This window comes from Perca flavescens, chromosome 15, assembly GCF_004354835.1.
Source record: "Perca flavescens isolate YP-PL-M2 chromosome 15, PFLA_1.0, whole genome shotgun sequence".
NCBI classification, from domain to species: domain Eukaryota; kingdom Metazoa; phylum Chordata; class Actinopteri; order Perciformes; family Percidae; genus Perca; species Perca flavescens.
Genome location: NC_041345.1, coordinates 32,234,764 through 32,258,256, shown reverse-complemented (window position 1 = coordinate 32,258,256; position 23,493 = coordinate 32,234,764). Strand labels below are relative to the sequence as shown.

The 23,493-nt window shown below is 41.9% G+C and overlaps 1 protein-coding gene across 3 annotated transcripts; it reads left to right on the top strand.

The window, feature by feature from the left end:
- The first annotated feature begins 8,238 nt into the window (after positions 1-8,238).
- si:dkeyp-113d7.1 (zinc finger protein 1 homolog) lies at positions 8,239-16,443 on the top strand. Of its 3 annotated transcripts, none has more exons than XM_028599686.1 (4): positions 8,239-8,382; positions 11,455-11,990; positions 12,502-12,814; positions 15,056-16,443. In XM_028599686.1, exons 2-4 carry the CDS (start codon positions 11,652-11,654, stop codon positions 15,889-15,891), a joined length of 1,488 nt encoding a protein of 495 aa, XP_028455487.1. In that variant the 5' UTR covers positions 8,239-8,382; positions 11,455-11,651; the 3' UTR covers positions 15,892-16,443. The 3 variants fall into 3 exon arrangements, with proteins under 3 accessions (XP_028455487.1, XP_028455488.1, XP_028455486.1); XM_028599687.1 differs by lacking the exon at positions 8,239-8,382 and adding an exon at positions 9,014-9,274 and having other exon boundaries at positions 12,517-12,814; XM_028599685.1 differs by lacking the exon at positions 8,239-8,382 and adding an exon at positions 9,014-9,274.
- Positions 16,444-23,493: the final 7,050 nt, after the last annotated feature.

Genomic DNA, 23,493 nt, shown 5'->3' with positions numbered 1-23,493 from the left:
TTTGTGTATAGGGACCAGTTAACGTTACCTGCCAGTCACATGGTCTCTAAACAGTCACATGGTCTCTAAACAGTCACATGGTCTCTAAACAGTCACATGGTCTCTAACCAGTCCTCACGGTGAAGTCCTGCACGGGTCAACAGCTGGCGGCTGCTCGCTCTGCCTGCATTCTGCTGCGGTTCAGCGGCTAACGAGCGAGCTAACTGCTAACAGACACTGCTGTGACCAACAACCAATGCAAATTCTGTCCTTATATATGTCATTTATAAAAGGTTTCTGGTGTCAGTGTGTTGGCCGTGCAGTGGCTGCTTGGGCTTTTTCTCCAATCGTGTGTTGAACACGATGGAACATTGAATGCTGCCAGTGTCAAAAAGCTTCCCCGGACTTTTTTGACAAGCGTCCTTGACAGGGCGGCCAGAGCTTCTTTGCAGCTCAAGTCGGCCGCGGTGTGTACGTCCAGTTACGGTTCCCAAAAGCAGCTCGAAAGCAGCGTCTTTAGTTTCTATGACAACAGCTACTTCTACAGCATCCCTGGAGCGCTCTGTGGAGCGGCCGCTAACGTTAGATAAAAACAAAGCGGGTTCCCCCTGAGAGGGAGCATCCAGTCATATCATATCATATCATATCATATCATATCTGCATACATACATACATACTGACACCTCTCTAGCTCCCATTAGGTTAGGACTAGACTTCTGAAACTGTATAGATGTCTTGTTGACAAGATGGAGAAGGTAGAAGGTATGTGTAGTACAATACATGCATTTTGGCAAAAGACGTCAGTTGGAACAACACAACAATGAAACTAAAACTTGCGCGCGTGTTGAATTAGGAAACAATGATCGGATTCAAAACCACAATTTCCGAAACGATTCCAATAACAAAAAACTGTTCCAAGTTGGAAGTTCAACGATCTAAAATTGAACAAAAGTTAGTTTCTTTTTTTTTTTTCCGACTGTGAACTGAATGAACTTCATGCATACCTGTGTACTAGGTATGTTTACGGGAAATAAAGAATCCGATCGGGGATGGGGGGGGGGGAATGGGACTGAACAGCCTTTGGAGGAAAGAGACCGGCAGAGATCTGAAGACTCTGGGCGAGATGAACTGCTGTGTGTGGGAAACAAAGGATCCGATCCGGGGGGAATAATTAAGCGAGAGATGGGAACAAAGTCTTTTTTTTCTCCTGTAAAATAAAATGTCTCCCGCACAGAAAACTAACTCCAGCAGCTGCTGGGGAATTTTCCTCTTCTTTCTCTTTATTTTTTTTAAGATAATTTTTTGGGCATTTTAGGCCTTTATAATATAGGACAGCTGAGGATGTGAAAGGGGAGAGAGAAGGGGAATGACACGCAGCAAAGGGCCGCAGGTCGGAGTCAAACATGCGGCCGCTGCGACAAGGACTAAGCCTTGTACGTGGGATCGCGCTCTACCAGGTGAGCTATCCATGTGCCCCACTTGTTCTTTTTTTTTTTTTTTTTTTTTCCACACTTCAGACCTCTCTGGCAGCGGCGTTCCAGGTTTTTTGTTTCTCGTGTTGGATTCACAGGAAGAAGGGACCTTTTTCATTTTTCTTTTTTAAGATAATTTTTTGGGGGCTTTTTCCTTTTATCTTTTGACAGTGACATAGAAAGGTGGAAGAGAGAGAGAGATGGGGGATGACACGCAGCAAAGGGCCGCAGGTCAGAGTTGAACCCGCGGCCGCTGCAACGGACTCAGCCTCCATGGGGCGCACACTCCTACTGGGTGAGCCAGAGGTCGCCCCAGACCTTTCATTTTTCTACCCATTTAGTTTTTTTAAAGTGCCCTTTTTATGGTTTTCACCCAACAAACAAGACTTCTTTCTCTCTTTTTTTTTATTTAATTTTTATTCTTATTTCAAAAAAAAAATTTTGGGATTGTCGCCGGATCTTTTTTTGTTTTTGTTTTTGCATCACTACTCGTACGAAAACGCAACTCCATCAGTGGCATTGATTGTTTGGATTCGTTGAATGTGAAAGCTCGGCAGTTTGCATCCTCTTTGTTGTTGTTTACAGTTTGGACTTTTCACGCAGATCTGACGATGAAACGAGAGGCCGAGGAAGGTTTCTACTCTTCTCACGTCCTTCTTTCCTTTTCTTTACTGGCATCTTTCCTTCCTTCCTTCATCCGTCGTTCTTCGTTTCGTGACCTCATGTTCACACACAGATACCTCCAGAAAATACCAACACAACCACATATTTACACACACACCAACACACACACGTCTTTCTAGTTTTAACTTGACCCATTTTAAAGGTTTCTATATTTGAAAAATTTGGGTTTGCCCAGAAATTTCACGGATGGTTACGCACGCACACACACACACACACACACACACACACACACACACACACACACACACACATACAGACACACATACAGACAATACCCAAATATTCGGTGTGGTTTTTATTTGAATCATTCCTACATTTCCATCTTTTTTTGGGGGGGGGGTCTGTAGTCCTCTGTTCAACACTGACTTCATCTTTTGAGTCGTCTTCATGCTTTTGTAAAATGTGCGAACTGAAAGTTTTTTTTCTAGTCTAGCGACGCTGTGATTCTTTTAATTTTTTCAACAAAAAAACATTGAAGCAATATTAAAGCCAAAATCTCTGCCAAGCGGCCGGAGTTTAGAAGAGAAGTCCGTTCGCAGCCAATGGTCAAAGTTCAAAGATCACACGTTCATCGTTTTAAAAAAAAAAAAAAAAAAAAAAAAAGAAATGAATGAATGAAACTGTAGGGGGTGGGGTTGAACTGCGGGTGAAATACTTTAATTAGATAATACGCGGAGTACGTTTACATGCACACAAATGTTCCACGAATATGACAATATTCTGAGTTTGATACGGGTCATGTTAACAGCATATTCCGTTCAGATATTCAGAATAAAGTTTGTTTCCGAATTTAGCATTTCCAGATTAAGACGTGTGTGATATTCAGGTCTCGGGCTATATTTCCGTAGCGTAAACCGTAGAGGATATTCTTTTTTAAACGTAGCAGTGGAGCTATAGCCTCCGTCAGACTATTGTGTTTTTCAGAATAAAAGGGCAAAACCGTGGAATAGTATGTGCATGGAAACGTAGCCGCTGATGATTAATAATTCATATCTAAGTGTTTTAATTCCTTGCCTCTGTCTAAATTAACTTCTTGTCTGCTTCGCTAACATCTGAATGACTCAACCACTTTTCTGCAAAATGCCGAGCGTCTTCTTTAATCTGATTGGTTGCACTTTTGAGTCTCCACGCGTCTTCACATACCTCATGAAACATTTCCACACAGACCTCGTTACCTCAGTACATGTATGGCGTTATAATAATGTATATCTTTTTTACATTTACTGTTTTCATTTTGCGTTTCAGCTGATTCTGACAACAGAAACGTTTGTGTCGACTTTTGTGTTAATTGGAATAAGTGTTGCAACACTTCCTGTTTGACTGCCATCAACAGGAAGTGGTTTCTCTATAACGTGTGCATTTCTTGAATTATCAAAATTCTTTTGATAACTTTTGGTCATAAGGTCTTGAGTCTACACGCAAAGTTTTTTGCAGATTGGACACACGGCCTAGATGGCATTTGCAAAAGAGGGTTTTGCATTAATCGCGACTTTGCGGATTATTAAAAAAATATATAAAACAGTGCCACCTAGTGGCCGATTGACGCCAAATTTGGTACAGAGCCTCGGAGCGGGGTATTATACAAGAATCCCAGGTTTTGCATTGATAGTATTTACCGTGGCCGAGATATGCTAAAGTTCGTGTTTTGGTAGCTAGCTACAAAATGATGTTCGTTCGTAATTTGCATATATTTTAAAGTAGTTAAGTTCTTTTGATAACTCCCATTTAGGATTGAAGAATTTAAAAAAAAAAAGTCCGTTTACAAATAGTTTGAAACCAAAACACGGAACTAACAGTTTTTTTCTTTTTTTTTATCGAAAAACTAAATCAGATGGTCTGTCTCGTGTTTTGTCTCGTACATTACACAAGGTTTTTATTAATGGAAACCCAAATTCAAAAAACGTTTCTCTTGTTGGTATATATATTTTTATTTTTACAAATTTCATTTTATCATTTTTCCTTTTTGGAAAAAAAGACATGAAGGAAATCTGACCCAAAAGTAAAATGCAAACAGGAGCTTGTTAAAAGAAGAATATAGGTTTTATATATATATATATATATATAATATAATATAGGTTTTTATATATATATATATATATATATATATATATATATATATGTGTATGTATGTATGTATGTATATATATATATATATATATATATATATATATATATATATATATATATTTATATACACAGTATATATATATATGTAGTATTAGTAAATACAGAAAGAAAGAAACTAATAAATACAGGTAATTTTTTTTGTGTGTTTTTGGTTTCAAACGGGTAACAAATTATACTTTTGTACCCTGACTTAACTCTCTCATAAAAACCACAAAAACAAAAAACGTCTCAGGTTTCAAAATAAGTCCTTTTAAGATTTTTTTATTTTTAAATAAAACCTATCGTCTTTCAGGATTTACATAACTAGTTTTAACAGGTTTTTAAATGAGATCCGTAGAGGATACCCACTAAAATATGGAAGCCCATTTAACAATGACAAACGCATGATGATAAAGTTGTAGTTAAAATAAGATGAAAGTATAAGACCACAAGAAATGTAAAAGCTTTATCAGCCAATTCCACACCTTCATTTTCACTTTACGAAGTTTATTTTTTAAGTCAAAACGCACAACAAAAAGAGCAGTTATGTGTTTGTTTTTTTATGTGACAGCGGCTGCCATCTGTGTTCGGAGCAGAAAATGCTTTCAGATACTGTCGGAGAAAAACCTTTTCATCTCCAAACGTGAACTTGTAGACGCAGAACTGAACCAGGTGCAACAAGCACCTGCAGCACGCAGAATATTTGGCTGCTTTCACGTCTGTAGTTCGGTTTGTTTGGGTCAGGGGGGTAAGGGATAAAAAAATGATGCTTTGTAGCATTTTTTTTTTTTTTCAGCCGTTTCGGTTCCTTTTCACACCACACCGGAGGAACGTTCAATCCTCTAAACAGTGTGCGCTGTGTTGCTATGGTTTTTGCGTTGAGTGACGTGTTTCCTCGGAAAGGAGTGAAACGGCTTTGAGTTATCGGAATGAATAGTCCGAGGACAGACTCTGCAGGCTTAAGTATCCTGCTTAAGATGAGAAAGAGAGAGAGAGATTTTTTCGGAACTTCTGTAGACCTAAAATAAAGATCTTAATAGTACGTAGACAGATACAGCTATACTTGATCTAAGGCAAGAAATTTAGCAAAGTTTTATTATTAAAAGACATTTCCGGAACAAGCACACAGCGTTTGCTGGAAAGTATACAGCCAGCAATTTGTGGAACTTCTGCAGAAAAGCTCCAATATGTTTTATTTTTTGGGGCAAAAATGTCTCATTCGATAGTAAAGGTTGCCGACCCCTGCACCACGCTGTCGGCTCCGGTCCGAATCAATCGAGTAGTTGTTGAAAACAAACCAAAACTCAGCAGCGCAAGTCACGTGACAGCATTCACGCTGTCGGCCATATGTGTCTTTGATTGTATTTTCTAAAACTGCTCTTCGACTGATTGTTCGATAGATGCATTCTTTTTGTAAAAGCCAATTAAGTATGCATCGTTAAGCTCAAATTTTTTGAGATATTGCTCTGATAATTGGGATCTTTTTCTTGCCATTAAAAGACAAAAAAAAATCCTAATTATGTGATACAGATATGGAATAAAATGGGAGATGTTTAACTCCATGGTTAAGACTTTAAGATCTTTGCAGGCTGTGTTGTTATAAAATCTTACTCAGTAGCTATTGATAATAATTCCCAGCAGATGCATTTTTCTCCAGACATTTTGATTCCCAAAGGACGCTCGATAAATCAGCGATAATTGTAAATGGTCGAACTTTATATTATTTTCAGCACTCGGGTGGCATTCATGTGTTCATATCACACAGCTGGAGTGCTGTGATCTATATTTGATGTGTTTGGCGGTTTTCTGAAAAGTGGTTGCGTGGTTCCAGTGTGGAGAGAAGCCGGTGTTTCAGCCTCTTCGGTTAAAAAACTGTGGGCTGTGAAAAGAGAGAAAGCAAGGAATCAGCTGGTTTCACTAGGAACCTAGAGGGAACTGGATCTTTAAAATAAAGGGTTCATGAAGGGTTATTTCTTTGTTTTTTCTTTTCACCTTGGACCCTATGTTCCCATGGTTTTGTGTCTGAGTGACTAAGTGGACAACCGTGTTTAACATTATAGAAAGGATCCCTACAGAGATAGACCTTTTTGTTAAAGAGTAAGATCCTTTTAGTTTAACACGAAAGAGTCCCGAAATCACCATCTGCAAACCCACCAGACTCCATGTAAATAATCAGGACTTTTAGCGTGTATAGAGCCAGAATATCTCCACATGTAAATGGGTGAATTAAGGGTTTATTTCAACCAAACCAGAGTTGTGATTGTTGGAACAGTGGAAAGATGAACCAAGACGGATTTTGGTAGTTTTATTTAGTTTCTGTCCACTTTGAATTAAGTGCGTTTTAAGATTATGAAAGTACTGATTATTTACATGGAGTCTGGTGGGTTTGGTGATGGGGATTTCATGTTAAACAAAAAGGATCTTACTCTTTAACAAAAAGGTGTATCTCTGTAGAGATCCTTTCCATAATGTTGTCAGACACTTAGAATAATAATCTGAGTCTTTCAGCAGCAACAACAGAACTTTTAGTGGACTCTAACTGATGCTGAACATTAGTCCTGTAGGGTTACATTACAGCTTGATTCTTGTTTAATGCTGGACCAGTTTCACAGATTGTTGTTCCCTTTAGACAACACAAACATGGAGTCCAGGTTGAAAAAACAAAGTTACCCTTTTCAATAAACTCTTTATGGCTAGTTTGTATAACTTCATGCCAGAGTTCCTCAGGGAACAATTCGGGGTCCTCTTACTGTTTGATGTAAACAAGGGAAAGAGGGGATGAAAGGGATGTTTTTAAGTTGTGTAATTTTCCATTTATATAGTTTTTACTTTAAGCAGACTGTAACGACAGGGAAAAGTGACTGATCATGTTTTTTTTTAATTGTTTTAAATATCTATTTTTACTCCCTGTATAATGTCAATGAACTGATTTGTGATTTGCTCTTGTTTGACAAACAAAAGTTAATCTCAGTGTTTTTGGATTTGATGCAATACTTTTGATAATAAAAATGTGCCCTTTTTTTGTAATTCAGAAGCAGTCTAAATAAAACCAAATGTAACGGTTTCCTGTTTTAATAATGAAATTAAATAAAGATGAAAATGCTGGAGATCTTTTGACTCAAGAGATTGATGTGAACTTTGACCATTTTTGTGACCAATGTCAGTTTTCAGTGAATTATTGCCAACGTTTTCCATCTTTAAACCAGTGAAATTGAATCTTCAACCCGTTGTCAACTCGTTAAATAATGACGCTAAGGTCAGTCTCTCAGCGTCAGATTCTGTCGCTGTCTGTCTCTCTCTCTCTGTCTGTCTGTCTGTCTGTCTCCTTTTGAGTCTGTATGGGATGCAGCAGGTTTCTGCAACAATTTGTGCCTTTTCTGCATGCAAATGTCTATTTATGTAAATATTATTAATTAACTATTCTGCTGTATTGTTCAAAACTTTCTGCAGATTCAAAACATTACACGTGTTTCGGGATTTTTATTAGGAATCGTGTACATCTTTACAACAAATATTTGCTCGCCACAGCATTCAAACTCTTAGACTTCATTACCCCGGCAGGTTTTGAAAAGCTAGAGCAGATAACACATACATAATACACTCTTCTTCTTCCAACAAGATGAAAAATCGACATATTCTCAAAAAAAATATTTTGTCGAATATTTTATAGGAAAAAATTTATATTTTGTGTGTGGGGGGGACACAACCATTTTCCCTTTACAATATTTGACCAAATATTTTTTTTGAGAAAATGTCGATTTTTCATTATGTAAAATTTTAAGTGATAACCAAAAAAATGAATGGTTTGTATTTGAAAATGTTATATAAATAAATAAAAACTACCGTTGCCGTAGTTACTGTACCTACCCGCGTGAACGTCTGTATGCGCACGAGCGACCAGTGGGCTGGCAGGAAGGAGGGAACGAAGGAAGGAAGGAAGGAATACCGAAGGGGTGAGAGAGAAAGGCGAGAAAGGAAGGAAGGAGGGAGGGAGGGAAGGAAGGAGGGAGCTGAATTAGTCAGTGATAGAGGGGAGGAGAGGAGGCGAGGCGGCGGGTTGTTCTGCCGAGGTGGACGTGGCGGGTCCGGCGGAGTTATCTACGAGTGACCGAGACAGAGCCATGAACCGGACCACCCGCAGGTAATGTACCGCTATCGCCGCCGCTCCGCTCGGTTTCCTGCTTCTCTTCTTGTTGTTTTTTTTGACAGATCGGCGCCGAGCCGCGCGCGTCTCTCTCCCCCCGCACAGATTTCAGAATTTGACACCGTTTGTTTCTTTTGTTTGTTGTCGGAGCTGTCAGCCGCTGTCCCGCGGCGCTAACTCCGCCTGATCACCGGGGAGGAGTAGCACCAGGCAGCCCGAGGACACAGCTGTCCCCTCCCCCGGCTGCCTGCCTCTCATCCCCGGCTTCACTCTCACTTTCTCCCCCCCTCCTCCTCCTCCTCCTCCTCCGTGCTAACAGCAGATAACGCTAGTTAGCTTAAGGCTGCATGGGATACAGCTACGGTGACGAGAGTTACGTTAAAGCACCAAAACGTCTAGTTAAGATAAGTACAAAAAAAATCGTGGCTTGGACTAAAACACTCCCGAGGAACGAACACGCGTTTCCTGTGTGAAAGTATTAAAAATATATTATGTTAACCTAGATTTTGCGGGATTTCGCGTAATTTTGCGTAACCTCCGGTCGTAGCTGTATCCCTTCTGGCCACAACCGAACCCGCTAGTTAGTTAGCTTAGCATGCTGCCAGTGTGATAAACAAGATGGCCACTGGCTAGCCCTGCTAGCTAGCTAGACATGGCATCTTGCCCTGTCTTTGTATGCCACTAAAGCGCGTTTAAATACATGTTCCTCCCCTGTCATGCGGCGTTTTCACCCCGAGAGGAAGAAAAGCCGACACGGAGGGCTTCCCGCTGATAAAAGCGGATGACGCGCTGTTATTTTGGGTGAAATCACCGCCAGATTCTTTCAGTCGGTTTGGTGCGGAGGCTGCGTGGCGAGTTGAAAAGGCTACCTGAGTGTTTGAAGAGACAGGTAATGACTTTTACACTCCTGGGGAGCTGCACCGGAGCCTGCAGCCGGTACACAGCCAACGTAACGTTTTCTCTGTTTCCTTTGTTGTTTTTGTAGTTTTTCTTTCTTTATTTTTTTAGGAAAGTGCAGATTGTAGTTTCGAGGTTAACAGGCTACCAGGGCTGAACTTTACAGTGAGTGTGTGCGGGGCGGCCGCTGCAGGAAGAAGTATTCAGAGCATTTGCTGCAGAAAAAGTACTTTTGTTTACACGGTGGAAATACGCCACTGCAATGTTAAAGTCCTGTATTCAAACCCTGCCTGACGTAAATGTCATGTTTGTGTGTCTGAGTGTCTGATGGGAACAACAATCTGTGTAACTGGTCCAGTATTAAACCAGAACCAAGCTGTAATGTAACCCTACAGGACTAATGTTCAGCATCAGTTAGAGTCCACTTAAAGTTCTGTTGTTGCTGCTGACAGACTCAGATTATTATTCTAAGTGTCTGAAAACATTATGGGATGGATCCCTACAGAGATAGACCTTTTTAGTTAAAGAGCAAGATCATTTTAGTTTAACATGAAATCACCACCACCCAACCCACCAGACTCCATGGAAATAATCACTACTTTCATCACCGTAAAAACACACTTCATTCAAAGTGGACAGAAACTAAATAAAACTACCAAAAGCTGTCTTGGTTCGTCTTTCCACTGTTCCAACAATCACCACTCTGGTTTGGTTGAAATAAACTCTTCATTCACCCATTTACATGTGAAGATATGCTGGTTCTATACACGCTAAAAGTCCTGATAATTTACATGGAGTCTGGTGCGTTTGGTGGTGGTGATTTTTGGGGCTGTTCAATCTTAATACTGGACCAGTTCCAAACAGTTGTTCTTCCTAGTGGTAGTAGTATATTTGTGCTGCTGCGGTGAAAACACAACTCCATGCAAAAAAAAAATAAAAACTTCAGATGAAGACAACTGTCTTCTCCCTCTGCTGCTCTAAACCTGTTGGCTGTTCTATATATTTATATATAATTTTAGATGTCTGAGGCCGCTGTTTGCTAAATTTCACGTGTAACTTCTGTGACAGGATGCAGTCTGATGATTCCAGCTGATAGAATACACCACGTCTACACACAGCATCAGGGCAACATAGTTTGCATATCTGTTTCAGAACACCGTCTACCAGAAGTAAAGCGGGTTATTGCAGTGCAGCTGAGCATCTGTTTCAGCGTGTAAATCATATTTATGTTTAGGCAGATGCCGGAGGAACAAAATCAGTGTTCTTCACTCCCACTTTTTCACAGTCAAGTCTTAAACGTTGTGTCATGAGGGACCAGGGCTTTACATTTACACATTTCAAAAGGAGACGGACAGACAGACGCAGAGACAAACTTTGTGTCATGAGGGCTTAAATTGACACCAGACAAACCCTCCGAATGCGGGTAAAGGTGAATTCTGGCGGGGAACATTGTGAAGTTGCTAGCCAATCAAGCCGGGGATGAATGAATGAAGCGAAGCGTCTGATTGGATCGGCCGTCTGCAGAAATGTCTCCAGATTGGTCTGTTTTACCGGTGACAAATTTGGGGCAGTTTTGTTTGTCTTTTGGCTTGGAAAAGTGGAACAACTGCTCGTACTACCAGTGTTCTCCCTCACTTTGTGAAAGACAACGCTGCATGTATTTGGTATTGTATTATTTAAGCTTTTTTTTGGTGTATTATCTGCTCTAGCTTTTCCAACGTTTCAGACCCAGATATGGTAATGATAACGGTCCAAAATGATGTGGGAAAAGAGACACAGAACTTACCACAAAGAGATGCAAAATGACCACAGAGCCTGAACACACAAATGACTTAAAAGAGACCCAACACATCTCCAAAGAGAAGCAAAAACCCACAAAGAGACACACAATGAAATAAAATTGAAAAAACTTAACATTTTCTTGAGGAAGGACACCTAAACCCTCCAAATACACGCACCGTAGTCTTCCACAAACCGAGTTAAAACACTGCTGTGTTCTTTAACCACCCCACCCCCCCGATGTAGCACAAGCAGACTTTATATTTCACAGTTCCTGTTTTTTTCTCTCAGATGGTTTATAGATCTTGACGTTTCCAAGCTGCACTTGAAGGCAGTTTTATTTCCCGGAAAAAGAAATGTGAAATGTTAAAAATCTTCGGTGTCTCTCTGCAGGCTGGTCCCAGTCAGGCGTGGGTGGTGAAATCATAGAGGCGACGCGCTCAGGGACACGCCCCCCCCAACCGCCAAGCCCTGCCCCCCCTTAGGGCCGCTGGATTCTACAGACAGTCGGGGGGAAGACGGGAAGGAGTTTTCAACCAGCGAGTTGAAGCAACGCGAAGCGAGGAGGCTTGGCTCCGCCCCCTTTTAGCATGACAGACTTGGAGGCCGAGTGCTTGAGGCTGGAGTGCGGCTCGCCGCCGGAGCTGGCGGAGCCGCTGGCGATGCTGGCGTGCGTGAAGAGCGAGCCGGAGGACGGCGAGCTGGAGCCCATCGGCACGGTGGACCTGTCGGAGATCCAGCCGCTGGCCACCGCCGAGCTGGGCCGCGACATGATCAAGATGGAGATCAGCGGCCTCGACTACATCAAGTCGGAGCGCCACGGCCACCACGGTGACCCCCACCTGGGCCACTTCCACCACGGCGACACCGCCGAGCTGGACTACAAGTCGCAGTACGAGCCCAGCTCCGTGTTCGACTACATCTCCCAAGTAACTACAACCCCGTTCACACTACCTCGTGCTAAAATGAAATCGCCATCACCAAACCCACCAGACTCCATGTAAATAATCAGGACTTTTATCATCGTAAAACACACTTCATTCAAAGTGGACAGAAACTAAATAAAACTACCAAAAGCCGTCTTGGTTCATCTTTCCACTGTTCCAACAATCACCACTCTGGTTTGGTTGAAATGAACCCTTAATTCACCCATTTACATGTGGAGATATGCTGGCTCTATACACGCTAAAAGTCCTGATTATTTACATGGAGTCTGGTGGAGATATGCTGGATCTATACACGCTAAAAGTCCTGATTATTTACATGGGGTCTGGTGGAAATATGCTGTCTCTATACACTAAAAGGTGTGTGTGTGTGTGTGTGTGTGTGTGTGTGTGTACACGTGTGTGTGTGTGTGTACACGTGTGTGTGTGTGTACACGTGTGTGTACGTGTGTGTGTGTGTGTTGTACTTGTTGGTATTCTCCGTGCGTGACTGCAGCTGTCTGGGTTTCAGGTGACGGACACTCTGGAGTACATCAAGTCGGACCACCACATGGACTTGCAGTGTTACTACGCCACCGAGCTGAGCGCGCTCAAGTGCGAGTACTCCGACGCCAACGCTATGTCGGCGCCCAACGGCCTGGAGTCGATCCACATGGCCGAGCTGCGCACCGAGCTCAACAAGCTGCGTCCCGACGCCCTGCTGATGGACCCCGGCGTCGCCAAACTGGAGCCCGAGTTCGGAGCCGCGGCACTGTACGAGCTGCAGCCGGCCGTGGACGGCAAGACGCCGGCGGAGGGAGGAAGCGAAGGTACGGCTGTGCTAATGGTTACATTTTGATCGCGATTACCAAAACAATTGAATACGAGAACAATTATTTTTTTACTGTATTGGCTCAGAAATTAAAGCTGCACACAGTTTCTTTTTTTTGGTTTACAAAAATAACTAAGGAAACAAAGTCATTAAAAGACGTCTTAAGCTCAGTACATTTAATTTATTTTTGTAATCGGTGGGGTCAAAAAAGCTGATCTGGACATTTCCTCTTATTTCACAGATAAGAGGAAATAGGACTGTTTTAGCGGGCTGTTCGAACATAACGTAAAGCAAAGCCTCACTTCAGAGCAGGGGTGGGCAATTAATTTTCCCAAGGGGCCTCATGAGAAACGGGGACTGTTGTGGTTGGCCGGACCAATAGGCTAAACTCAGTTCTGCTCAATATTAATTTTATGTCAGGCGGCACGTTTCCAAACGTCTGTTTTTTCTCTGGGCATATTAGCGCAGCAGAGTCCACCAAACACTCTCTAATAAACTCCCCTTCAGAAAATGGCTTACTGTTTTTGGCGATGTGGGATATCACAAAGCTGGTCTTGGTAAAAAAGCCTTGTTGTTGCTTTTGCAGCGGAACTGTTGATGTCCGCGCTCACTCTGCATCAGTCAAGTGGTTGGATTTCTCTGTGTGTTTTCGTATTGTAGTGGTGATTCAAATTATAACCCTTTTAACACAGCGATCTGTTCTCTGCAATCCAAGCACACAGCTTTACCTTTGACTTACTTAGAAGTCCATAGCTGCTTTCTGCCCGGAGGATTTTTGCAGTTCCTAGAACATAACATTCCTAGAACCCTTTTTTTCTCGTGTTCTGACTGGACCAATTTGGTGATTTTTAAGTTCCTCTGACCACAGTTCCTGTAACTCTTTTCAGCTCCTACTTCAGGACAGGGTCTTTTCACCGTTCCCTTTTTTCAGCATAGGGACCTAGGTCAACGAGGGTCGGGTTTCCGGTACAGACGGACCAGCAACGGGACAATTTTAACAGTTTTCGCCATCTTATTCATCACTAAATTTACTTCTGACAACGTTTTAGGCGAGAAATGAACTGTTTAGACTTGGAATATAGGCAGTCTTGTGAAAATTGATGCCGCTAGCTCGTCGCTGGGCCAGTCCTGCTCAGAGACCCCGCTGTGAGCCGGAGGTCTCTCAGACCGCTCTCGTTAATAAGAGGCTTTTATTTCACCGTTGACAGTTCGTTTAAATATCACGACACATGTCCATCATAAGATCAACAGGAACCTGTGGTTAATGGTCTTTTTGCTGGCACACACACACACACACACACACACACACACACACACACACACACACACACACACACACACAGTAGGCAGAGGCGGGGGAGACTTGTTTAAATTATAACAAATATGCTATATACATTAGATTTAGTATTTAGGTCATACTTTTTTTTGGTGTATTTGTTCTCTGATTTTAAGGCTATAAAGACCGTTGCCGTGCTTGTGTCACTCCCTTACCCCTCCTATAGTCCCTTTGGCAGCTGGGCCAGTGAGAATGCAAATGGAGGGAGGGGGGAGAGTAGTTAGTGGAACTGTTTAGAAGTGGACTTTTCCTAGAACCCGACACATTGCAGTTCTTCTTCTACTTCTTTTTAATTGCGACTTGCAACCAGAGAAGAAGAAGCTGCATACGTTTGCCTTCAAAATAAAAGCAATGCAGTTTTGGTTGTCTTTGATGTTTTTGAAGCTTTTTTTCAACGTTCTTTCATAATTTTTGTTTTTATTCTATAAAATTGAATAAAAAACATCCAAATGTAAAGAAAGTAGTGGGCCGATCATTTATTTTCCTTGTAAAGAGCGTTGTGTGGAACAATCCGCGTTATTTTTCTGAAAATTTGGTTGAAAGAAACTCATTTTTCTGATAAAAGAATTTTTTTTAAATGTGTCAAATTTGACCCGAGGACAACAGGAGGGTTAAACCCGCTTAAGTTTACAAAATAACATGAGAGTTAAACTCAATGTTTTTAGAAACTATTCTGAGTTGGAACCGGTTCTTGATGGCCAATCCTAATTTTGACACAATATCCTATCGATTGACTCCCTGACGAAGGCTTGTATGCCGAAACGCGTCGGAGTACTTTAAGATTTATGATGACTAAGCCATAAATAAAGGCTTTGTATTTTTCTAAAAGAGAATGCCTTGGAGTTTCCTTATTGGTTTCTATATCCTATCGATGCTATTAAATGCTGATGTCTTCTCTCCTAGGAGGAGGCAGCGTGCTCACGGTGAAGACGCAGAGCCCGACGGTGAGGAAGCCTCGCAACATGCAGGGCGAGAAGCCGTTCTCGTGCACGCAGTGCGGCAAGAACTTCAGCACGCTGGGGAACCTGAAAACGCACCAGCGCATCCACACGGGCGAGCGGCCCTACAGCTGCTCGCAGTGCGGCAAGAGCTTCGGCCAGGCGGGCAACCTGAAGCGCCACCAGCTAATCCACACGGGCCAGAAGCCGTACGTGTGCGCCCACTGCCCCAAGGGCTTCACCAAGGCCGACGACCTGCGCTCGCACCAGCGGCTGCACACCGGCGAGCGCCCGTTCATCTGCGCCGCCTGCGGGAAGAGCTTCGGCCAGTCGAAGGAGCTGAAGGCGCACCAGCTGAGCCACACGGGCGAGCGGCCCTACTGCTGCCCGCACTGCGGCAAGAGCTTCACCAAGGAGGCGAGCTACCGCAACCACGTGCAGATCCACACGGGCGAGAAGCCCTTCACCTGCTCGCAGTGCGGGAAGACTTTCAGCAACTCGGGCGTGCTGAAAACCCACGAGAAGATCCACTCGGGCGAGCGGCCGTTCGGCTGCACGCAGTGCGGGAAGAGCTTCGGCCGCCTCGGACACCTGAAGGCGCACCAGCAGATTCACACGGGCGAGCGGCCGTACGCCTGCCCGCACTGCGCCAAGACTTTCAGCCAGTCGGGCCACCTCAAAGCACACGAGCAGATTCACAAGCGGGAGCGGGCGGACTCGGCGAGCGGCAGCGGCGGCGGCAGCAGCAGCAGCAGCAGCAGCAGCAGCGCCAGCAGCACGGTGGGCAGCGACAGCAGCTGAAAACAAACTCTTGCATTACTGGGGGTGTAAGTTAGAGATGGTCCGATACCATTTATTCCTCACCGATGCCGGCACCTGAACTTGCGTGTCGTACCATACCGAGTACAGATCCAATACCAGTGTGTTATAAAATACATATATTTTATAATGTTTTAAGGTAAAGCTACTTTATTGTCATATACATGTAGCGAAATTCATTGTCTGCATTTAACCCATCCCCCAAGGGAGCAGTGGGCAGCCATTCACAGCGCCCGGGGACCAACTCCAGATCTGATCCACTGCCTTACTCGAGGGCACTGGCTGGAGAACCTAGTACATGTTTTTGATGGTGGGGGGAAACCGGAGCACCCGGAGGAAACCCACGCAAAGGTTATACCCATGACTAGGGCAAGAAATAACTTGACTGTTCAGCTCTCAAGTCAGTAGTTTAATGACTGAGACGCTGGCCAAGAGCTCCCCCTACAGGCTGCGCAACAGAAGTCACGTAACTGGCTACTTTCCCTTTTCTTCTTCTTATTGCAATCAAACAAAGAACAACATAAATACTCATAACATTGCATCTGACATTACTTTGAAGTGCATTGTTTTATACTTTTTATGTATAGTATCTCCAAAACAAACATGGGGAGAACATACTAACTCCACACAGAAAGGCCTGGATTCGAACCTTCTTGCTGTGAGACCACAGTGCTAACCACTGGGCCACCATGCTGCAGCTAACAGCTGTATACTGCTATCCACGTATGGATGTGTTGCTGTCGTCGTCGTACGGTATGGCTCAGCTTAAACTCTGTCAAACAAACGCATACGGAGTTATAGAAGTTATAGAACTCCCTTTCAAAACAAACTCATTTAACCCGAGAGGACCGCCATACATATACTGCGTCTGGGGGGGGACTTGGTGTCTTGCTCAGGGACACTTTGAAATGTGGCCGGAGGAGCCTGGGATTGATCTGCCAACCTTGGGGTTTATGGGGCGACCACTCTACCTCCGAGCCACTCGCCGATGTCTAGTTTGACAAAGAGTCCTAACGGAAAAGGGAACAGGGATCAGATCGATATGTTAACCTTAGTTGCACATACCCACGTTTTAGGCACCGAACAGGTACCACGTCATTAAGCCCAGAATAAAATCTACTTTAAAATAGATTGTTATCGTTATGACTCGCTGTAAAACTGGATAATAAGAGAGATCTGTGGCGTATAGGTTAGTTTAACCCGAGCCAGACCGTCCAACAACGACAGCAACCCATCCATACAGGGATAGTAGTATACAGTAGTTTACATCCGGGGTTCTCAAACTTTTTTCAATAATGTACCCCCTTTGAATTATGTTTTTAGGCCAAGTACCTCCTGACCAGTGCAAAACATTTTTACATCTATATAAAGAGGAACAATAGAGTGTTGGCAGTGATAGATTTACTAAACAACAACCTCGTAACTGAAAACCATTTAAATGCTACTTTTCAAATGTTCAGAATCCATCACTTAATTCATTCATTATTTTAGGAATTATGCATGACATATTTTTAAATGAGCATTTTGGAAGAAGATCACTTACTCCAAAGTACCCCCAGCGGTATGTGTACCCCTGGGGGTACTTTGCAGTTTTTTTAACACGCTGGTATCTGACTCAGTATTGTACAAACACCCAAGTTCAGGTATCAGAATTGGTATCTGGAAGCAAGAAAGGGTATCTGTATCATCTCTATCATGATACCGTATTATATATTGATTCTTTGGACAACGATACGATATTTACTGATATCTTAAAGTCCGTCAACAACCGATTTAGATTCAATTCGGCGGCCTGCAATCGAGCAACTAAAGTAGGATTTGTCAGTTTTATTACTGCCAAATCCAGACATTTAAGTAAAAAAAAAAATTCTTTTGAATAAAAAGCAACGAAAGTGGGAATCTAAACTAAGAGGCATCTTATGTATCGATATTTGGACCTTGCATCGATGATAATATTGGGTCAATGTCGTTACACCCCTACTGCCCACCCTTTAACCTCTCGGGAAAACAAAGTATTATTCCTCTTTTTTATAAATACTATATATAAAGTTTTTTCCTTATGAATTTTTCTTACATTTTCATACCTTTTTTGTGCTCTTTTGCATCATATATATATATATATATATATATATATATATATATATATATATATATATATATATATATATATATATATAATATGTATGTGTGTGGGCAGGGTTGACTCTGACTGATTTGCTCTTATGCAAGTGTCTGTGTGTTTGAGTGTTTGTGTACCGTGTGTCTGATCACGAGGGGCTTGTAGATAATCGATGAACCGCCGGGACCGAGTCCCAGGACTTCTTCTCGGAGTACTTACTGATACACAAGCACAAATGGAGCTCGCTTCTCTTTAAAACAGCTCTGGTTCTGGAAGTGATTCACCCCCCTCCCCCCCGTTCAGTATCGGCGTTGGCATTTCCAAAAAATACTTACTAAGTATACTACTAACTTTAAGCCTGGAAAGCCAAAAAGCTCCGAGAAGGAATCCAGACCATAAAACATTTGATTCGGCGCAAAAGAACATTTTGAAAAATGCAGAAAAAGTACAAGACGGTGTACAGAAACTATCAAAGAAGTATCCTGAACGTCAGTGCTAGCCGGAGAAAGAAGGGTCACTTTTCCCCCCGACTCTTTACCTCTGTGTTTGGCGCTCTATTCCAAAGTTTTGGCTGCTTTTTTCCGATGTTTTTGGCGCATTTTCCGAAGTGTTAGTCACTTTAAATGCGACCGCTGAAATGTGAAACCTGTGGAAGAAATTCAGAGACAGAAGTATTTGAATATTTAAAGATTTCAGGGCTGCAAACTAACCATAAAAAGTCAAAAGTACAGAAACTATCAAAGAAGAATCATAAACATTTTAGTTTGTTACTTTTTTGACGTTTTTTAAATGTTTTTAACACTTTTTAAATGTATTTCTTTTTCTACACTTTTAACGTTTTGTTACTTATAAGTTTCTCAACCTTTTTATTTTTGACCTCATTAATAGTTGATGACTAATGAATTCATCTTTGCAGCTCTGGGTTCATTCAGACTGTTATGATGAGATGTAACGCTGATAATCTGAATCTTTTCGGGGGGAAATGAATTTGGGTGGGAGGGGGTTTATCTTACTTCCAGAACCAAACTGTTGAGCTCTAAACTTCAGTGACCAAGTTGGAGTACTAGAACCAGACCAGCAGCTCGTGAGCCAGACCCCCGTGTACTGATCATAAGATTACAGCCAGGGATTCACCGAATCCAGGATTCCGCCTAATATTGGGCTAGCGTTAGCTGCTGCCAATCTGTAGTGGTAACCAGCGTGACGTGCAGCGATGCTTCTGTGCCTCTAACGTCCGTCTCAGAGCATCAGAGGGCAGCGAAGACATTTAAGTGACACCGGATTCTGTATGGTCGTTCAGTCCGGTAGATACCGGCCGTTTAGACACCGGTGCATTCGGGTGTTTCTTAAAGCTGAACTTCAGAACGAGAACATGAAGACGAGGGGGATAAAAATACACTTCAGAGAGAATTTTCTTTGGGATGGAGAATATATATATATATATATATATATATATATATATATATATATATATATATATATATATATATATATATATATATATATATATATATTTATTAGGTCTGTCAATCAATTAAAAAAAATTAACTAATTACCGTATTTTTCGGACTATAAGTCGCTCCAGAGTATAAATCGCATCAGTCAAAAAATGCGTCATGAAGAGGAAAAAAACATAAGTCGCACCGGACTATAAGTCGCATTTATTTAGAATATAAATACAAGAGTTATTCAACTACACAATAGCACACAGAACAATACGCTGAATACGGTAGGTGTCCGGTATGTTAACGTAACACATTAACAGTTATTGAACTATACAATAGCACACAGAACAACTAGCTACCAGGGCGTGGAGCATGGAGGTATTAAAAGGCGTGGAGATGTAACTGCACCGTGAACGAGCCCCTCCAGACTCCTTCCTCCTCCTCTGGCCTTCTAGCTTTCAGCCCACGATTAGCCGATTAGCTTTCTTTGTTTTCTTCATTGCAGTAAGAGTCACCTTTTCGCCAGTCTCCCTCATAAGTTTCTCCCTCATTTCAAACTTTCTTTCTGCTGCTCGATTACCATTTTCGGCTGCATATTTTACTACCTGCAGTTCATCTCTTTTCTTTCGCAGTTGTCTTTAGGAGCAGCGTTCTAGTTGTCACAAGCCTAGAGCGCCCTCTCGCGGCTGTAAACGGTAATGTTTTCAGTATCAATTAACGTAAATGTAAAAACATGTTAAATTATATATTTTGATATATAAGTCGCACCTGACTATATAAGTTGCAAGACCAGCCAAAGTAGGAAAAAAAAGTGCGACTTTTAGTCCGGAAAATACGGTAATTGCACAATTTGCTGTAATTAATCGCTTTTTTAAATTGAGACTGAAGCTTATAATAATGGATATTTAAATGCTAAATCACTTAACTTTGCAAATATGAAGAAAAAACCAAACAAGGAAAGGTTCTGCTAAGTTCAGAATGTTTAATATCTTTCAGAACAACAGCAGCAACAATTTGGCTTATTTAGTCCTGCTGAAGGCTGCTGAAACGGCTAGAAACTGTCTGACTTGAGAGCAGATTTTTGTCACCGTCCCCGGCTGCTGTTGCCTGCTCTCGTCTACTTTACAGGCGAGGAGCAGTTCATCTCCAACGAGCCGAGAGTTCAGTTAATCTCCAACGAGCCGAGAGTTCAGTTAATCTCCAACGAGCCGAGAGTTCAGTTCATCTCCAACGAGCCGAGAGTTCAGTTCATCTCCAACGAGCCGAGAGTTCAGTTCATCTCCAACGAGCCGAGAGTTCAGTTCATCTCCAACGAGCCGAGAGTTCAGTTCATCTCCAACGAGCCGAGAGTTCAGTTCATCTCCAACGAGCCGAGAGTTAGTTCATCTCCAACGAGCCGAGAGTTCAGTTGGCGGCAGGGCAATCGGGACTCACCCGGAAATGGCGAGCAGAGTGAGGTGACTAGAGTCTCTCAAAATCTGACGAAAATTTTCTAAACTGACCTTTGTTGAGCTGAAATGAAGACAGATTCAGCAACTGCATCACGGCCTATTTCTCGCTTAAAATGTTTTCAGAAACATGTTTCAGTGAACTATTTTAGTACAATATGAGATCGTATTCTGAACGGCCGCCATGACAGTCTGGCTCTCAATATCCGGAGAAAACAAACCCATGTGACGCGTTTGTCCAATCAGCTGCCGGTTTTCATTACCTGGGCAACAATACAGAGTAGCGCCGCCTGCTGTTATGGAGACGTATTACGTTTCTCAGCCGCCACATGAAGTAAACAAACACAGCTGCGTTAATTTCGTACATTTTTTTAACGAGTTAAATATTAAAAAATGTACGCAAAAATTAACGCGTTAATTTTGACAGCCCTAATAAATATATATAATCTGGGAGAGGGCTGGGCAATATATCGATATGAGACTAGGCTCCACAAACCCCCGACTCTTTCAAGAAGAGCCTGAAAACCTCTCTTTTTAAGGAAGTCTCTCTTCTTCTCGTAAACTTTGGTTGGGTCTAGAAGTGATACAGCTACGGCTCGGGAAGATCTGCAAAATCTCACAAAATCTAGGCTAATGTAGTCCGTATCCACGACGTTCCACTTCTGGGATCACTCCGGTGCCGCCGGATGTCCCTCTTTTCTAGGGGCGAACGTCAGGGGTGCCAAGAGTCCACAACAGTAAAACGTTAATACAGTAGATTTTTAAAAAAATGCCAGAAATGTGGAAAATAAAACGACAAAAACGATGAAAATGGTGTCCAAAAGACGTCAAAAACCTTGAAAAAGAATCAAAAATGTCAAAGAAAGGGTCACATATCAACAAATTAACAAAAATGTTGAAATTAAGCATTGAACAACAAATTACAAAAGAATCTTCAATAACGTTGAAGAAATGACAAACGGCGACAAACAGCTTGAACATTAAAGCATCAAAGGAACAAAACTACGGAATGTCAAAAAGAAAAAAAAAAAAAACGTTGAAGTGTCAAAACCGTTGGAAACCCCCCAACTAAAAGGGTTAGCAACATTTTTTGTTGACATTTTTCACTTTTCAAGGTTTCTTTTTTTTTTTTTTTTTTCAACATTTTTGAAAGTTTTATTGAACATTGTGTGTTGATATTTTGACGCTTTCCTCAACGTTTTTGTCTTTTTTCGTTGCCGCAGGAAATTCTACCGGATGTCTGTCCCCTTCCTCTTCCTTTGTGTTGGCGTTCTAACCTCCGGTGAAACGGTCCGCGTACGTTACACGTTCAATGTAGTCGAAGCGTTAGGGGAATATTGATCTGAAGTTATAAAAAAACATTTCTTCATCTTCAGAATACGGGGTTCTGGTTCCGAGTCCTCTGCAGTTTAAAGTACTTGAAGTACTTTTCAATCTTCTGCCAAATGTGTGCAAGTACTTCTGTTTCTTAAAGTACTTTCTGCCAGTTAACTAGTATTTTACTTCCAGGTATCCGGGGGGGGGGAACTCGCTCTGTTAACTGTTGTTTTTAAAAATCTGATGCTATCATTTTGATATATTTTTTATTGACTCAGTAAAACATGAAACATTCCTTCTGGTTGAACTAAAATCATTCCAGTTTAAAGTGGTAAAGGACCCGAAGGACCCCTAGGACCCGAAGGACCCGACCAGCCGATCGCTCACTGTGTACAAATCTTTATTGATTGTCGTTCCTAATAAAATGTTATAAAACTTTAATAAAAAAAAGAAGAAAAGTGATGCAGCATCTTGTACTGGAAAAGAATTATTAAAGAAACTAATGACACGTCTCTGTTGGGTCTGTGGTTTTCAAGATATTTGATCTAAAAAATCTGAACATCATTTTGGGAAAAACACCCATTATTCTGTCTGTTATCTGTTTTCTCCGATGTTTTTGAAGCTTTTATCACCGTTTTTTCTCTCCACCTTTTCCAAAAAAAATTAAGCTTATGTTGCTTTTGTCAGCATTTTTCATGTTTGTTTTTTTTTTCCTGACATTTGACACTTTTTAGACACTTTTTTTTTTTTTTTTTTCAACAGCCTCGAAATCACCTTCACCAAACCCACCAGACTGTATATGTAATGTAAATAATCAGGACTTTTATCATTGCAAAAACATGTTTTCATGATCTTTTGGATGTTTGTAATGTGAGGGAAGGATCTGTCTCTCATGTCATGGTACAGTTGGTAGTTAAAAAGTCAAAAACAGTTTAGAGTGTAAAGTCTCTCTGTTTCTCTCCTTTCTCTATCACTACACTCTCGCTGTCTGTCTGTCTCTCTCTCTCTCTCTCTACACTATCCCTTTACTCTCTCTCTACACTATCTCGGTGTCTGTCTCTCTCTCTCTCTCTCTACACTATCCCTTTACTCTCTCTCTACACTATCTCGGTGTCTGTCTCTCTCTACTCTCTCTACACACTACATTATCTCGTTGTCTGTCTCTCTCTACACTACACTCTCGCTGTCTCTAGCTACACACTCTACACTCTAGCTACACACTATCTCTCTCTACATTATCTCTCTCGCTGTCTGT

Excerpts from the sequence above, each read along its gene's own strand:
- si:dkeyp-113d7.1 (XM_028599686.1), top strand. The coding sequence starts at position 11,652 with ATGACAGACTTGGAGGCCGAGTGCTTGAGGCTGGAGTGCGGCTCGCCG. Across the intron at positions 11,991-12,501 it reads TGTTCGACTACATCTCCCAA|CTGTCTGGGTTTCAGGTGAC; the intron begins GTAACTACAACC and ends GCGTGACTGCAG. Across the intron at positions 12,815-15,055 it reads GGCGGAGGGAGGAAGCGAAG|GAGGAGGCAGCGTGCTCACG; the intron begins GTACGGCTGTGC and ends CTTCTCTCCTAG.